The sequence below is a fragment of the Indicator indicator genome, chromosome 13 (assembly GCF_027791375.1).
Source record: "Indicator indicator isolate 239-I01 chromosome 13, UM_Iind_1.1, whole genome shotgun sequence".
NCBI classification, from domain to species: domain Eukaryota; kingdom Metazoa; phylum Chordata; class Aves; order Piciformes; family Indicatoridae; genus Indicator; species Indicator indicator.
Window position 1 is genome coordinate 22,939,483 of NC_072022.1, and position 17,809 is coordinate 22,957,291.

General features: G+C 37.5%; 1 protein-coding gene across 1 annotated transcript; it reads left to right on the forward strand.

Annotated features, from left to right (window-relative positions):
• The first annotated feature begins 1,252 nt into the window (after window positions 1-1,252).
• TBL1XR1 (TBL1X/Y related 1) lies at window positions 1,253-17,591 on the forward strand. Its single transcript, XM_054385868.1, has 14 exons — window positions 1,253-1,310; window positions 3,435-3,580; window positions 5,037-5,256; window positions 7,280-7,412; window positions 7,569-7,710; window positions 7,992-8,055; window positions 8,159-8,256; window positions 10,027-10,087; window positions 11,296-11,417; window positions 11,906-11,980; window positions 14,314-14,441; window positions 14,615-14,780; window positions 15,681-15,782; window positions 17,556-17,591. The coding sequence occupies exons 1-14, from the start codon at window positions 1,253-1,255 to the stop codon at window positions 17,580-17,582; spliced, it is 1,542 nt and encodes a 513-aa protein (XP_054241843.1). The 3' UTR covers window positions 17,583-17,591.
• The last annotated feature ends 218 nt before the right edge of the window (window positions 17,592-17,809 follow it).

Consider the following 17,809-nt stretch of genomic DNA (forward strand, 5'->3'; position numbering starts at 1 on the left):
CCGTAGTTGTTGTTTACTGCTGCATTCACCACCTTCCTACTTCAAGCAGTAACAGTGAATGGCCTGATCATGTGTGCAGCCATGTAGCTGAACAGTACAAGAAAACACATTCTCTAGTCTTTTTTTTTTTTTCCCCTCCCATCAGACCCAGGTCAAAATTTTCAAATAACAGTAGGAAAGTCACTTAGCTTCTCATACTCCAGTTCCATAGAAGAAAATGGGGGGGGGGGGAACCTTGAAGATGTGTTGATGAAAAATGTTGGGTGGGCACTAGGAACAGGAGATGGATGTTATTTTGCTGTATTCTGGAATCTGATATTTTTACTTTTTTACTAGATGTCATAGACTGGGATTTTCAGAAATTCAAAGGATATGAGAAAGTTCTCTAAAACTGGCCTTAAAGTTAGAAAAAATACTGTATTGCTCCCTCATTTTCATGTTTTGAAGAATCTTTTTGCTTCGTATTTTCAAAATTTGTCATCTAAATTGTTTATAATCTGAAACATTATTTGTCTTGCTAAACATTTACCTTTACTAAAATTAAGGGATAAATGTCTATCCATCAATATTTTTAAAGCATTGATTGAAAGCGTAGGGAAATGTTATTAAAATTGGTCAGTTTAAAACATACCTCTAATTAAAGAATTCCTTTTGCAAAGCAGAAGTTTATGGTCAAGATGTTTTCTGTGTTTTTAAATGGAAAAACTTGAGCTTTCTTTGAACAGATACTAGGTCATATTGCACTTCTTTTAGCAGAGCAGAAATACCTGAAAATTGAAGTAGATTAGAAAATAAAAGTGAGACCTTGCTTGGATACCAGTGCAAAACCAAATTCTTGGACTTTGCTAGCTAGGCAGAGAGGGATTCACAGTTTGAAAAATTGTTATGTAGCAATAATGATGATTGGGTGCAACTCACTTGATTATTTTTTTCTAGAAACACTGTGAAATGATGCCTTTTAATACTGGTGTTAAGCATCTTAGCATCTTAGGTCTTCATTTGAGAATTCAGCCCTTCAATATTTAATTCCCTTGCCTTTATATTGTGGTAGGACAAATGACTTCTTAATGACTGCAGTAGAATTATTTGCATTTTAAAATAAACCCTTGTCTATGCTGCCAGGGAGCTACTTGCTTTCTAAATACACATTTGTTGAGAGTATTAGGAACTAAAAATATTTCATTGACCTACTTTTTTTTATTTTCAGGGTTGTGTCCTTTGTCGTGACCTCATGGTTTAACTGGGAATAAAGATGAGTATAAGCAGTGATGAGGTTAACTTCCTGGTATATAGATACTTGCAAGAGTCAGGTGAGTCTTTTTACAATTCTGGTTGTTAATGCATAATTTATTTGGTATTCATCTACAACTGGCTTTAGCAAACACAGACTCATTTATTATTTTGCCAGTAGGCGTGTGCTTCTGTCTGAACTATTTCTTGGTGTTTCTTCTCCACAAGGGAATGAATTCCTGCCAAGTTACCTTCTGTAACTTAATCAGATTCAGTCAATTGGAGTATTCAGATGGCAGTCAACCAAATAAGGACTCACTTGATTACTAGAATTGTATTTTCCTGGAGGTTTCTTATCTACAGGGTGACAATGACACCATTTTCTTTGGGGCTACTTGAGGAAGAAAAAGGATGACCATTAAAATACTGCTTTTTCCTGTTCTGTGTTGGAGTGATGATGCTCCTGCGAGAGATGGTGTCGTGTGGCCGAAATCCTTGCTGGAATGTGACTGGGTGGGGGGCAGATATCACTGAATTTCAAAAGTAGCAGCAACTATAACTTGTATCATTTGAGTCCAAATGCAGATGAACAGATTTTTTTTACAGGAATAACTCTTGGATTCTCAAAAGCCTCCCTCCCTGCAGGACACTTTCTTGGAGGATTTTGTCCTTTGCTGTCAGGCTAGCCAGAGCCTTTTGCTTCTTAGGAGTAAGAGTGAAAGACAGTTGAATATTGTCAGACTTGAAAATAAACTTTTTTTCTTGTCATATTTGTCTAAACTGACTGTGCCTGTAAAATACAAGTAAGAAAGCAGTAGTGTTCCCTTGGACAGTTTATTTTTAAAACTTCCCAAACTCATTTGGATCAGCATTTGGAGATAGTGTTGCATGTTTGGGTTTCTAGATGCAGCCATATGGTTGCAGGGGGTTTTGTGGTGGTGGTTGTTCTTGAAGCTGTGTAAGAGACAGTGTTATCTTTTACTCTTATCATAGCTATGTTATTAATGGCTTAAAGCAGCCTACATTTAGAACAGTTAGATTTGACTGGAAATTAGGCCATACCCCAGTAAAGGAACAAGTGATGGTTGTCACCTGGCACAAAAGGGTATGCTCTTAGCAATCCATAAAAGAAGTCTGCATGTGAAAGCTAAAATAAACTCCAAGCTTGTGGTAACAGTGTAAGGGGTCTGCTCTGATGTATTAATTCCCTTGCTGATTCGACATCATCTGATTCTTAGTGGGGTTTTTTTAGTGATTGCTTATGGGTTACTTCAGGTCTCTTGAAAATGCATTTGACTGATGCAACATCATCCACTGCTTATGGACTTCCTAAACTGAGACAGAGAAGCGCCAGAAGCAATGGTGGACGGCAAACATTTTCACTGTCTGCTTGTCAGAAGAAAGCAGAAACTCATTGTTTGGCCTGAATTCGCTAAAAATTATTACACATTTTTATTCCAGTTAGAGATTGCTTTTGTCGCAGGAGCCAGAATTGCAAACTTGCTTAATTTTCATTTGAAAGTTTGTAGGCAGCTTCTTAGTTACCTACAGGGAGGTGGAGGAGGAGAATAAAAACCATTATTTTGGTTAAAAATTCTCATAGTAGTAAAGTTAAATTGCTGAAACAAATATTTTTCTCTAGATCAAATTCGCCTTTTCAGAGTGATCAAATAAATTGCAAACAACAAGCAGTGCTGCACCATAACATGCTTGCCACTTAAGTGCCAAACCAGACATGCTTATGACAGCACTATGCTGTGAAGTGATTTCTGTTCTCCATACAGATCCATTTCACCTTCATGGGTAACAAGTCAGTGAGTGAAAATAGTGAGTCTGGGTGTCTTGGAGACACTCGATTAAATACTAGTATGATGCGATCCATACACCCAGTTTGAGAATATACAAGTATATGTAAACACCATTGCAAATGGTGTATTTCATATTTTTGTGTTTGCTCAGACAAATGTTTTGCCAATGGTACCATAATTAATAATTGCTGTATTTATATGTAAACTTTGTTTTTCTCTTTTTGTACACTCGAATTAGAAACGCAAGGGAAACAACAGAGGTGTTCTGTAGTTCATAAGAATGCTATAATTTTGTATAATTTACTTAGGTTTGTAAACAGAAGATCCTACAGTGGTTATGGCAAGTAGCATTATCTATCTATAAAATCAATTCTGATGTCTTTGCCTTGTCTTTAGGCTTTTCCCATTCAGCATTTACCTTTGGTATAGAGAGCCATATCAGCCAGTCTAATATAAATGGTGCTCTGGTGCCACCAGCTGCTTTGATTTCCATCATCCAGAAAGGTCTGCAGTATGTAGAGGCAGAAGTCAGTATTAACGAGGTAAGGAGGCTTTGCCTGCAGGAGTGCTTTGTCCTCGCTTGCAGTAAGTTTGAATGTTAGTATTTTTTCTTAACTTTCTTGTATCCTATTTATTTACTTTTACTTCAGATTCCTTACTGCTGGTATTCACCATGACTCCAGTGGTGGAACCAGAATGGAGTGACATAACTGGGTAGGGGTTCTACCCAGTGCAGCCACACAACACCAGGCATGGTGTTCTGGCTCATTGCTTAAAGGTCCGTTGTCTGTAGAGTTTTTACCCTAATATAATGTTGTAGTAAATCCAGACAAGTGCAATAAGATATCATTGAGACAAGTAACCTCTTAATTTTTATTTTGGTAGACTTGGACTGGGGAGGTGGGAGAGCACTATGCAGCTCTCATTTGGGTGATGTGTCATTGTAATGAAATAATCAGAGCCCAAAGGCAAGGTTTCCAAATAGAGAGAGGGTTTCAGTTTGTGGCAGGAAGGATGAAGGTGTATGTCAGCTTGCTTTTTTGCCTCTACTGGCTAATTCATCTTCAGCAGAATTTATTAAATTTGATGTTTAAATGTTTATTCCAGCAGTACAGAAAGCTATGTATCTTTCTGCTTGATGATGCAGATACTTGCCCTCAATTCCCATTCTCATTTATGCCTGGAAGGTTAGCAGCCTTTGTATGTATCAGTTATATTAGAGAAGGAAACTATTTTTATTCTTCTTTCACTAATTCTACTCTTTCCAGTCTCCCTCATGTCTGCTGTTGACGTGTAGTTTTCATAGTCCCAGTGAAGCAAATCCTTTCCCTTAGGAAGCCTCAGAAAAATAAAGCAAGTGATTGGAATAGACGGAGGAGACCCTGTATTTATTGCAAGGAATCCTTCTAGCACCTAAAAATAGATTCTTACAAAGCCCTAGCATATGCATAAGGGTATTTTTAACTGGGTCTTGTCCATTTCAGGATAAAATTCTTCCTTGTTGTTTGAAAGCATGCCAGCACTGTTTAAAAAAGGAAGAAAACTAGTCAACTCTCCAGATAATGTGTTTATGGAAAGTATTAGTCTAGTAAGATAGAATAGCTTCACAAGCCGGTGACCTGACCTGTGATGTTTGCAGCTCTTCAAACAAACCATTAGATTTTGTTGCAACCACTCATGGCTGAAATCATATTCATAGATAGCTTACAGAATTTTTTGCTTTAGCAGGCGATTTAGCAGACTTGAAGCATGTAACTTTTGATTCCACAAGCTCTGCCAGAGACCTGCGGTGCCTTTTTTGCATATTTATGGTGGCTGCTTAACTTCAGACTAAAATCCCAATCCTAACCACAACAGTGGTGACATACCACTTCCAGCAGCATTTGTAACCTGTTCTATTATATAAAAATTTTTGCTTTAGTTTTCCTCGGAATTATTACCCATAATGTTAATTTTTACTTGGTGTTGTCTTTGTTTTCTCCCTCTGCTGTAATTTAGGATGGTACCTTGTTTGATGGTAGGCCGATAGAGTCTCTCTCACTGATAGATGCAGTAATGCCTGATGTGGTACAGACAAGACAACAGGCCTACAGAGATAAACTTGCACAACAGCAGGCAGCAGCTGCTGCAGCTGCAGCCACAACTAACCAACAGGGATCAGCAAAAAATGGAGAAAATACTGCAAATGGAGAAGAGAATGGAGCACATACTATAGCAAGTAAGTTGAGAAAGAAGTGACCTTAACCCATGTTCATATAATTGCTTTGTCATTTATCACAGGCCAAGACTGTGGTATGAGCTAGTAGGCAATGAAGTGGTGTCTCACCTTTGACTGGCACCAGTTTGGTGTTTGGAATTGCAGGGGAGATACAAACTTCTGAATTAATTAATTTGTAATACCCTGTTGACCAGTCTCACTTCCAGTGCTGCTCGTTTCCCATCACCAGGATCCTCTGAGAGCTCTTGCATAAAGATCAAAAGAACACGTTTAAATATGGCACTTCCTCAGCTTTGGCCCCTCTACAATGAATAAGGAGAGGAGTCTGCTTATCTGCACCTGGTTCAAACTGAGCATTGCTTCTGAACTGCTGCCAACTACTTTTTACAGGTTCTGCTAACTCTATGAGTCGGAGAGCTGTTAAGTGGCTCTCTGTAGGACAGGTGTCCTTGTCATGCCAAGGTCATCATGGTTGCTGAGACAAATCCTGTGTCATTTTTCTCCTTTATCAGTATCACTTTTCATGCTTTCCTGTTCAGAATTATGAAATGCAACCATGTGCAGGTTTGGTTTATTCATTGGTTCCATTTTAGTTGTGATAGGTGAGTCAAGTGAGTTTTATTTGCCATCACTGCTCCAAGGAGCATACTTCACAATCAGTCTCAATGGAGAAAAGTTCAAGTCAGGCATTAAAATGTGATTTTGAAAATAGCGTCCTGAAGTCTGAATTAAACATTTGAGAGGGGGTGTTACAGATCTTGCAATAAAAGCACCTAAGGAAAAGACTTCGTTGAGAGAATGTTCTTATCAAGCTGTGCACAGGTTTTGCATTTTACAGATGGATTTTACTAGTTGGGGTTTTTTTATTATTATTGTACATAAGAAATAAGATGGAGATATAATCTTTGGCTTAAACAAATAAGCTGTCATTTAAAAATCTCAAAAGATTATTCACTTGTCAATTGTGAACAGGATGAAGCAAATGTAAACTTCAGCTCTCATCCACTGTCAAATGTGATATACCAGCAACCCCTACTGGCTGGTACACCAAACGATACTGGCCTTGATTCGCTTTAATTGAAGCAATGTTTTATGTGGTGCTCTTTCTTAAAAATATGCATATTCTATTAGCCTTTTCTTGTTTTCTCACACATGAAACAGTGACAGGAACCCTTAATATTAAATTAAGCAATAGACCTGATATGATTTGTTTAACCATGGTGAATAAATATGATGCAGGTGAACTGCAGCACTTTTTATGTTCTGCATTTACACTCAGTGTGAATTTAGTTTTAATAATAGAGAATGATGGATGTTAGCTGCCAAGGAAACTGTTTTGTCAGTTGAATTGCCTCAGTATGCTGTACAGAACAACATGGATTCAACATCACTTCCATGCAGAAAGCTCTGTATTGTCACCATTCCACTGTAATTGCCTATGCAGTTTAAAAAGCTCTGTTATCAGTTTACTGTATCACCAAATGCTGTTATATTAATTAAAACCATTTTGTAATTGATATGTCTCAGAATGTAGATTTAAAACCTGCTTGACTGCAATTGGTGGAAAAAAAGAGAGATTATTGAAAATGAATGTGTCATAAACGTATTTTTCCAGCACCAGATAGAGTAGTAGCATATTGTACTATGAGGAGTCAGACTGAAAAACTGTGAGGACTTCTAACATCAGCAGGGGTATTTGGGGTTTTTTTTGTTTTTTAATATAGCAAAAAAATTAACTTTTGACCTCAATTTTGAAGTTCCAAAATTAAATCTGTTTGAATGCTGAGGTTTCGAAGGGCTAAGAACTTCCTCACATTTTTTTAAACTCTCCATCTGTTTGTACTACTTGGTAAAAGGAACTGGAAAAATTAAGGAACGTTACAGCTCTGTCAGAGTTTGATCCACGTAAATTGTGAGTTAATCGTTGTGCTCATCCCAGATGAACATGAGCTATATGGTAGTTACGATGTGTTGTTCCAAAACATTAAAATATTTCTCTCTACTGTTTTTTCCCATAATGCAGATAATCACACAGATATGATGGAAGTAGATGGAGATGTTGAAATCCCTCCCAACAAGGCAGTGGTGCTGCGTGGCCATGAATCTGAAGTATTCATCTGTGCCTGGAATCCCGTCAGTGACCTTTTGGCCTCAGGGTACGTGCATTAACCGCATTTGGATGTCATATCGGTGCTCACTGGCCTACTTCTGTATGTTGATGGTAACAAGTCAAAATAACACCTGCCCCAATGCCACAGCATTCAGTTTTTTTGAAAGGATTACTTTTGAAAATGGAATTAACTGTTTTTTAGATCTGGAGATTCAACAGCACGGATATGGAACCTCAGTGAAAACAGCACGAGTGGCTCTACGCAGCTGGTACTTCGACACTGTATACGAGAAGGAGGGCAGGATGTACCCAGCAACAAAGATGTAACATCGCTGGATTGGAATGTGAGTAGAAATGGCAGAGCTCAAAATACTCAGAGAAAAGTGCACCTATAGTTTTGCATAGTCAAATTTTAAGTGACAGCAACTGTGCATCTCTGTTACGGTTCCTGAAATATTTCTAATTTTGAGTCACACTTCAGGCACTTCTTTTTAATAAGTTCTCGTCAATGGACTGGGTATCATAATTCTGTTGCAGCTGTATTCTACCTGAAATAAGCTTTGTGCTCTTCAGCTTTGAATCACACAGTAAAGCTAAATTAATAAAATAATCTTTTTGCTTGCAGAGTGAAGGTACACTTCTAGCAACTGGGTCTTATGATGGCTTTGCAAGGATATGGACTAAAGATGGTAAGTGAAATGCTTCTAATTTCCAGTATGATTTCCTATATTGTGGCTCACAGCATAGTTTTTTATTTTTTTTTAATGTATTCATATCAATATAAATTTTCAGGTAATCTTGCCAGCACCTTAGGGCAACATAAAGGTCCTATATTTGCGTTAAAATGGAACAAGAAAGGAAACTTCATTTTAAGTGCAGGAGTGGACAAGGTGAGATAATCTTTGGTAAAATTAAAATTCTTTCCTTCACCGTTATAATCTAATTGTAACCATAATAGCAAAGCTGCAGAAAGTAAGTAAATGAAACTAAAGGCGTGGAACGTAAATATGTACTTACAAAGAGCTTGTTATGCTATTTATGTTTCCTTGTGTTTTATAGTAGTTCGAGATACTTTAGTCTGTTAGATTTCAGATCCTCTTCCCAATTAGGTTAGTGTAAAGTTGGAAAGTGCCTGCTTTGAATGCAGCAACATTACACCTTTGTAAAATCAAATCATCTGAATTTAGGGAAGCACTTTATGTAAAGCCTCAGAAAAAGGTCATACTGGAGGAATAGGTTCAGGCTAATTTGGATATCAGTCAGGCCTGAGGATGATTAAAAAGATTAAAGCTGGAACATTAAGAAAATCAGATATACTGACCAGGGAGATGCCAGTAGTATAATGCCATGAAGCTCATTGTGTTTTATTTCACATGTCTAAACAGACTCATAAGGTCTATAAATCTAAAGCTATTGTGACTGTGGGAAATTTTATGAATGTTGGGAAGGGCACATAGTGGTGAAGAATAGACCTAAGACAAATGCAAATAATAGAACAGACTATTCAGAAAGTAAGAGTTCAGGTTTTCCCCTGTAACTGATTCAAAGGTGCAGAAGTAAACACAGCCTTTCTCTTAGTGAGACTGGCAAACTGCAAGCTCAGTAAGACCACAGGCCCACAATATGTCAGACTGGCTGTGTCACTGTAGATTTTCTCTTTGGATTTTTTTTTTTAATTTTCTTTCTTTTTTCTTTTTTTTTTTTTTTTTGCTCCCTGCATACATTTAACTTGGTTTGCTTTAGTGCCCACTTGTGCTGCCACTAAGGAATGAAAAGTAAATGTCTGAAAGCATATAAAGTATGGATTTCTTGGGCTTGGCAGCTCTGATGGCTTATACTAGTTGTAAAATCTTTGTGGAGGTACAGCTTTAATTGGCAGGAATATAATCTAGGAAGAGATAAAAGCCTTGCTTCAGTCAATAATACTCCTTGGACAAAGCAACTGAGATTATGCTTTGAAATATATTCTACAATAGCAGAAAGATTGACCCAACCTTATGCTTCTTTTTCATAAATAATCTGTGTGGTCAGTTCATGCTTCCATTGAATTCACTGTCAAAATTTTCATTGATCATTGAGGTAGATCAGGCATATAATACAGTGATTATAAAATACTAATTCTGTCAGGTAAGATTTCTTTCATCAGAAGGATATCAGAAGTATTGGCAGAGAGCAACTCATAATTAAACCCTTAAATCTTTCAGATTCTTAAGTATGACAGTAATTGTTTACATAAGGGCCTCCTTTGGGACAAAATGAGTATTTGAAATTCCAATTTGAATAGAGAAGGAATTGAAATTGAAATAGATGCGTGGAGCGAATTAGAGGAATATAAATAGGACTGAGGAGGTAAATCTAGTTAATTTCTGTTTATTACAAAAAAACCCAAAACATAAGCCCCTTCTTCCCTGCAGACCCCAAAATGGTGTGATTAAACATCTTTCCAAAACTGCAGAGTATTATGGTTTTCTACTATTGCCTGTACATCTACTACCATTTCCTTTAGTACTGCTTAAAACACTAGAAATAAATAATTGGGAGCAGGTTTGGGCAGTGGGGAGTAGGCTAGGTAGTACTGGTACATGTGAATGGTGGTAGTTGTGGGGAAAACAGCAACTTGTACAAGTTTATTTTATTGTTTATTTATCTGTTTAATACAGACCACAATTATTTGGGATGCCCACACTGGTGAAGCCAAGCAGCAGTTTCCTTTTCATTCTGGTAAGTCTTCATCTTGATCATTCAGGATTGTCAACTAAAAATGAAAAAAGTGTTACTTACTAAAAAACACTTTAAAAATCTGAAGTTTATTTACCTCATTTTTTTAAAACCTTACAGGCAGTCTTTGGATACCGATTCCTGTATTTGTAGTCTTATGAATTTAGAGAACATAAACAAAGACTTGTTCTGATCCTAAAACTTTCACACTCAAAGTTTTGTGGCAGTTCTATGAGAGTCATAAGAGATAATCCACATATTGCTGACTTTCTGTAGTAGAGTGGCAGACAAATCAAGTGGGTGGGCCACAAAGGATTTTTGTTTATCAGCTATGGACTGCGTTTGTCATCTTCCTGCTACAGTAGTCCCAGCTCCGTACCTCATTGTTCTGTGCTGCCTGCTGTGCCATCCCCAATTTGTTTGACCACAAACCAGCTGAAAGGCTGCTTGCTGGCCAGCTGGGATGAGAGTGCAGCCTCTCAGGAGGTCAGACAAATTGCTTTGTGGGCTGCACGCTGTGCAAGCCTGCCAGAATCAGATGGTAAATAGAATAGAGGGGATGACAAACGTGTCATTGAAGGGCCTTTAAGAAATGTGTCTTGTTTCCAGTTTTTTTTCCACTTGCACTATGTTTTCAGTAGCATGACAACAATCAAAACCATGATTTACTCCAAGCAATTGTGTGTGCTGTCTGCCTTAAATATCTTGGCTTGATCAAATGGAATATGTTGCTCATGATTAAGCTTCAAGTTACCACACCTTATAATGCTGGAATTAAGAAAGGAAATAAATCATTACCTTTTGCTGGCTGCCATCTATCAGCAGAAGCATGGACTGTTAGTGGGGATGAGCTCATGCATGACGATGTGTTAAGTTGTGGGAACCTGTTCCTTGTTCTGACTCTTGAGATTTATATATAGATGACTTAACTACAGCTTGTTGTCCTGCTGCACTATCTTCTGTGTAACTGTTTCATTTCAGATATGTTCCATGTCTTAATGACTGCTGTCAGGTTTTGTTTCAGTTTTTTGTGTAAGGCTGGTTTTGAATGCATTTCTCACTGTTCTTAGTGTCTGATTATCTTTAGAACTGCTGTAAAATTAATGGTTGCTTCCTGTTGGCATTTGTTGTAAGGTGCATGCTAAATTTTTCAAATGAAACTCCTGCAGAATACATACCATAGTTTTAAATGTCTCTTTTTTTTCCTTTAGCACCAGCATTAGATGTTGACTGGCAGAGTAACAACACATTTGCCTCTTGCAGTACAGACATGTGTATTCACGTTTGTAAACTAGGACAAGATAGACCCATCAAAACCTTCCAGGGTCATACAGTAAGTACTGGAAAATTGAGGGTTGCTATGGAATATTTTTATTAATGAGAGATTTGGGAGCCCAATGTACTTGTCAGCAAACAGCAGGTATACCTTGTGTGGGTCTTTGGCAAGAGGTGTGCATACACAGGTGGTTGTAGTTAAGGTCATATGGTAACTGTAGTCTCTGTCATTACTGGAAAGAGTCTCTCTCTCGTGTTCAGCTTTGTTACCACTGCCAGGGTGGCATAGCAAAAGTGAGCTTTATAAGAAGAAACATGGTACCTTTTAAGATTTTTCTATGCACAGTCTATGTTGTGTAAGAGCATACATGGGAAAATGTGATAAACAGGTAGCAAAAGGTTGTTGTTATTGAAGGCAAAGCTTGGAATGAAAATTAAATGTTAAAATACAATTACACAAATAACTGCTGTCCAACTTTTATCTTCATAAGCTGTCATTTGTCATGGAAGTGAAGACTCCAACTTATTCTCACTGTTCAATTTTAGAATGAAGTAAACGCAATCAAGTGGGATCCAACTGGTAATCTTCTGGCATCCTGCTCTGATGATATGACTCTAAAGGTAACAGAAGTTGGTACTGGCTCTTTGTAGGACTCTGGAATGTGCACTGTTAGCTTGGGCAATCCAGCAGTCTTGCTGCACTTGCTGTGTCATCTAATATTTGTTCCTTTTTTAATATAGCAAGATTAGGCAATCCTTTAATCAGAGCCAAGCTTTGGTCCAGGAACTTGCTACAAGCTGCAACTCTCAGACTTGGAGAATGATTTATTAGGTGCTTTTAGCTGTTTACAGAATCAGGTCATTAGTCATTAGGCTGTCATGCTTGATAGTTGCTTTTGGTTAAAAGGAAGACCTGGAATGTATGTTGTGTAATAGATACAAAAATGGGTGGCTTCTTCCTTTCCTGGTTTTCTTCTGGTTTCCTCTCCCTTCTAGTTAAAATCTGTGGGATATTGTTTCTTAAGATACTGTACTCCTTGGTTTTTCCAATGTATCAGGAGTCCCTCTTCTGTTTTCAATTGCACCTACTCTTTTCCTCCAAATAATTCGTAGCAATATGATTTCTTGTAGAACTAGGGCAACTTGCCAATGGAAAGGATACTGTAACTTACACATAGGACTTCAAGGCACACCAGAGATCCATACAAAAATACCACCAGGTTACATTACTAGAAGAAATGAGATTGTTCCTATCTGACAGGCCTGTGTGGTTTCCACGGTGCAGATGCTTTTCCATTACTCCCATCCTGCTTTAAGTTCAGTTGATGTTTTAGCTCTGTACTTGTAGAGTTTCAGGATAGGTTTATATGTTGACAATGCTGTCCTACTAGTAACTCTTGGGACAGTTTTTTCCATGTGGCTCACCACTGTTTAATCAGAGACAGGGAATGGCTGAATGAACAGCTAGATATCCCCTCCTGTGCTGGCACAGAGTCAGGCTCTTGCAAACGGAAATCACCTTATCTGAATATAAACATTTAAGCATTAAGCCTCCAGTTTAAAGCTAGATGTCTAGACATATTAGTTCAACAGAGTGTCTAGCACCACTGAAGGACAATTTATCCTTTCCTCAGTGAAGTTTCCCAGTCAAGTATGGTGAGTAAACCCTGGAGAGCATCAATTGTTATCCATTGGCAATGGATGGAGTCAAAATAGCCAGCTTAAGTTGGGTATTTAATACTTAGGCAGCTGATACTCAGGTGAGACGAATTCAAATCTGTTGCTGCTGCCTCCCAGTGAGTAGGGATGTGGCAACTGGGAATGTGTCACCCTTTGTGGGGTCAGGCAATTAATTTCTTGGTGGTTGTTTTGAAATCAGCCCAGACTAGAAAGAATTTATCATTTTGTCCAGGATTAACTGGAAGACCAATTGCTTGTAAATAAGTCTGTGCATGACTGATCACTTGTAGATTACTTTCCAATGGCAATAGGAATGAATGTCATCTACAGTGAATCTCTTCTGATGCCAGCTTGATCTTCTCTGGGGTAGATAATGTGGACTCTTTTCATCTGTATTAGTGTTATGAAGAGAAACTAGGTTTTGATCCCATCAATTGAAACTGGAAATAAGATTTTAATTGTGCCTGCACATTGAAAACCAATTTTCCCTTCAGTGAGGCACCAATTCTGAGAAGCATCATTCATTTAAGCATACACCTTAATTGCATCTTAAATACAGCTGGGTTTAAACAGTCCTCTTAGATTTTTCTAGCAATGTGTGAGCTAAAAGCACTACTAAAACAGGTTTATTAAAAAAAAGCATTCAGATTATTAGTTCCTGTATCGAGTTTCATATTTAGCAAGAGATCTAAAAGTGTTCCCAAATCCCTTTTGTAGTGACAGTGCAAATTCTTCATAGAATAAAGTTAGTTTTGTTGAAGGTTATCATGCAGAAGTTGGAATCCAGGAACTGTGTGAAGTACTGAACAAACAGCTGGCAATGCAAATCCTAGTAAGCCAGGAAAATGCCGTCATGGTTTTTGCAGTGTGCACTAGTGGTTTTGTACTATCCCATCATTTCACTCAGTCTGTGTAGCAAGAAGTTCATTTAAAAATAGGACTGTGATATTTTGTCAACTCAGACATGATCACACACATACTGCTCTTCTCATTTGAGCATCTGTTCCCATCCCTGCACTTTTCATGGTGCTTGTAGTTAACGCATGCAGATTGGTTTCTGTAGACAGCACCTTTATTGCTCATTAACCCCATCAGAGAGTGGAGAATATTTGAATAACACTTGTAATTTCTCCTGTAACCTAGCAGTAATAGCAAATGCTTTGAGTTGCCTAAAAGGTAGCAGTCAGGCTGCAAATTGTAAAGAAAGGTGTAAAACTTACTTTAGTACAATATTGTGCTGAATGTCTGTGTTTTTCTTCTTTCTTGTATCATAGATCTGGAGTATGAAACAAGACAGTTGTGTCCATGATTTACAAGCACACAACAAAGAAATTTATACTATCAAATGGAGTCCCACAGGACCAGGAACAAATAATCCAAATGCCAATCTCATGTTAGCGAGGTATTGTTTAATCCTGGTTTTAAATGCCTGTTGAGCTTTGTTTTGCTCTTTATGTATGTAGCTTCACAGAATGTTTTGAAGAATATAGAGTACTTTATAATTTTATGTTTGTGTTAGTAACAAAAAATATATCTAATTGAGATATAATTAATCTGTGTTTTTTCCCTTGACAGTGCATCCTTCGATTCTACTGTTAGGTTATGGGATGTAGACAGAGGAATTTGTATTCATACTCTGACAAAACATCAAGAACCTGTGTACAGTGTAGCTTTCAGTCCTGATGGCAGGTACCTGGCCAGTGGCTCCTTTGATAAATGTGTACACATCTGGAACACACAGGTATAGCTCTTCTGTCTGTTTAGAAGTTTCTGGTTTGGTCTTTTCCATCAGGACCTCTCCAGCCTGTATTGCTTGATAGTGTTTTAGCCACAAAGAGCTTTGACGTTCCTAACATGCTGATTTGCTTTCCCTTTTTATTCTAAGGTTACTTCTGTTAATAGATATATATTTAATTTCTTTTTTTGAGTTCTTGCCTGTGGTGAAGTAGTAGTTGTCTTTGCATGGTCTTTGCTTAGCAAAACAAATAAAAATACTAAAAACCCAAACAACACAACAACAAAAAGCATTTAAAGAAATATCTTCAACATGTTGCAACCAAAAATTTTCTTTAACAATTCTCAATTTTAAACTCTTGATAAAACAGGTTTGCTGTGAAAAAAAGGGTTATTGGATGTAGACATACAGATCCAATACCTATTTAATAGATTTCACTGAAAAGAAGAGAGCATAAAGTGAGAAAAGATGATAACAACAAAATGTCTGTACATACATTTCTAAGAAAAGACTCCATGTCTTCTTTTGTATTTCTGGGGAAAAAAACAAACAACAAAAACAAACAAAAGACTGATTGCAAATGAAAGTCTAAAGACCTTGTTGTTATGCAAGCCATGATCTCTGGCCCTGGGGACTGGATATTAATTTTTGAGAGGCTCATTTCAGTAGTTGGAAGTAGTCATGACCATCCCCACCTTTGCCTGTCAAACAAAGAGATCAAGATGCAATAATTGTTTGTCACTGTGTCTTTTGACACAGGGCTGAGATTGTTCATGAGTCTCATCTGGACCATTTCCTCTGAGAATCTCAGCTTTTAAAAGCATTGGGGAAGTTTTACACATTGTACAGCTTTTATTTGTTGACTTGGATTTTGTGATATTAATTACATGTTTTGTCCCTTTTTAGACAGGTGCCCTAGTTCACAGTTATCGGGGAACAGGAGGGATTTTTGAGGTTTGCTGGAATGCAGCAGGAGACAAAGTTGGAGCAAGTGCTTCAGATGGTTCAGTAAGTGCTGCTTGACTTGACTGACATTCTAACAAGAAGCATCTTCCAGAAGTCTTTTGACTAACGACGGAGACAAAATTTCATTCTGTAGCTGAAGTGTGAATACAGCCAGCTCACCTGTGCACATTTTCACCTATAAATAGGATGCTGGAAGGTTGTGAGGAGAATGGCATTGTCCAACTTAATGCATTACTTTTCTAAACTATCCAAAACCTGCAGAAGGTGAAGATAGCTCTAATCGAGATGTTCTGTCCCTACTGGGGCTTAATATGGAAATGTGTTCAATGTACCTGATCTTTTCCTTGTAGTCTAGAAACAAATTCATTTTCACCTCTGTGCCCTTTTTGAGTGAAGATGTTCAGTGCAGGTCATAGTATTGCAATGAATGATAGAAGTGGGGTATCCTCTGCATGGCATTTGACAGAAAGCCCAGCAAAGCCAAGTGCACATTTCTGAATGCTAGTAATTTAAAAAAAAGTCTAAAAATGACAGGAATAAAATCCTATGTTTAACTAAGCACAAATGCACCCACTGTCATCTCATGGTGGATTATTGTAGCATCACTTCCTGACTCTTCTGACATTGTCCTGCAAAGTTCCATGGTAAAGTATTGTTGTGCAGCTCTTCATAACAAGTACCATACTTTTTGCTTGCCTCTTTTTTGCTGTGTTTTTGTATGACTGGAGAAGAGGAAAAATTAAAATAAAAGTGATAAAGGGATTGTATTTTGAAGTGCTGTTTAAAGTAACAAATGTCAGCAAAAAGCACTCCTGGTAGCTTTGTAGTCCAGAGTCTCAGGCAGTATCTTAACACAGGTGCCAAAGCATTCTCTTGCCCAGCATGTTCCATGCTAGTCAACACAATTGGTTTGTTGGAGTTCAGAACAGAAAATGGCAAGTTCTGATCTTAATCAGTTTAAATTCGAGAGAATTAATTTTGGTTGGCCTTTCATATCATTTTAGTCTAGATAATCTCATAGAAGGAACAAAAGCTCAAGGCATATCTTGAGTAGAAATTATCTTTTCCCCTGTGGCTGACCCTTTTATATATGTGCTGTGTAACCTTTTTAGTCTTATATTTGGCTCAAGAGGCTGTTGTACTTGCTACAGATTTGTTTTCATTTAGTTTCTGCTCTTTAGAAAATGTTTGGTTTTTTTTTTATTATTATATTTGCTATCAAAAGCCTCCTCTCTTAAGTGTGCTTTCATCTGGTAATAAGCAATAGGGACATTTGAACTGATGACTAAAAGCATAGCTTGTATAGGATGATATTTTACTAATAGATTTCTATATCTGGCAGAACTACAAGCACTACTTAGTGAATATTTTGGGGAAGACCAGAACTGGAATTTGCATACTATTAACTGTTTGGGTGTTTTTCAGAGTTACTCTGATTAATTCTAGCATTTGTCCTCATATTTTTAATTTCACTGTATTATATTTTTTATAACCTAGATTCAAGTAAGTTCTCAGCCTCGTAAGTAACAGACAAGCATTTTATGTAAGATGTTGTTAATGTCTTGCTAGTAATTCATTAGGCAGCAGTACCCTTAGCTTCTGGGTCTGGCTGGGTGCTCATAGACAAAGTGATGGGTTTGGTGGGTTTTTTTGTTTTGTTTTTTTTCTTCCCCCTTCCAAATTTATTTTTAATTGATATGAAAATAAACTTGCACAATCTGTTTCATAGCTTTTGCTGAGGTAGTTCCCACCAAATGTTGTATAAAGGTGTAATATTGTGCAGTACCTGTATGTGTGTTTTCTTTTTTCTTGCAGGTTTGTGTATTAGACCTACGGAAATAGCGCTACTAGTTGGAAGCCATGGACCGACTATGAATGTGTACATAGCCAAAATGACTGTCCCTGACCCATGTACTGCTATAGTCCCAATTGAACCATGGCCAGTCCACTACAGCCAAACGTAAAAGAAATATATACATATACTGTATATAAAAAAAAAAAACAACAAAACACAAAAAGGAAAAAAAATTACACCCTGAAGAGGATGACAGAGTTTTGTCACAGCTTGT

Bases quoted from the DNA above. Each gene is read 5' to 3' on its own strand.
- TBL1XR1 (XM_054385868.1), top strand. From the start codon at position 1,253: ATGAGTATAAGCAGTGATGAGGTTAACTTCCTGGTATATAGATACTTG. The intron at 1,311-3,434 runs GTGAGTCTTTTT...CCTTGTCTTTAG, and splicing joins TAGATACTTGCAAGAGTCAG to GCTTTTCCCATTCAGCATTT. The intron at 14,442-14,614 runs GTATTGTTTAAT...TTCCCTTGACAG, and splicing joins GCCAATCTCATGTTAGCGAG to TGCATCCTTCGATTCTACTG.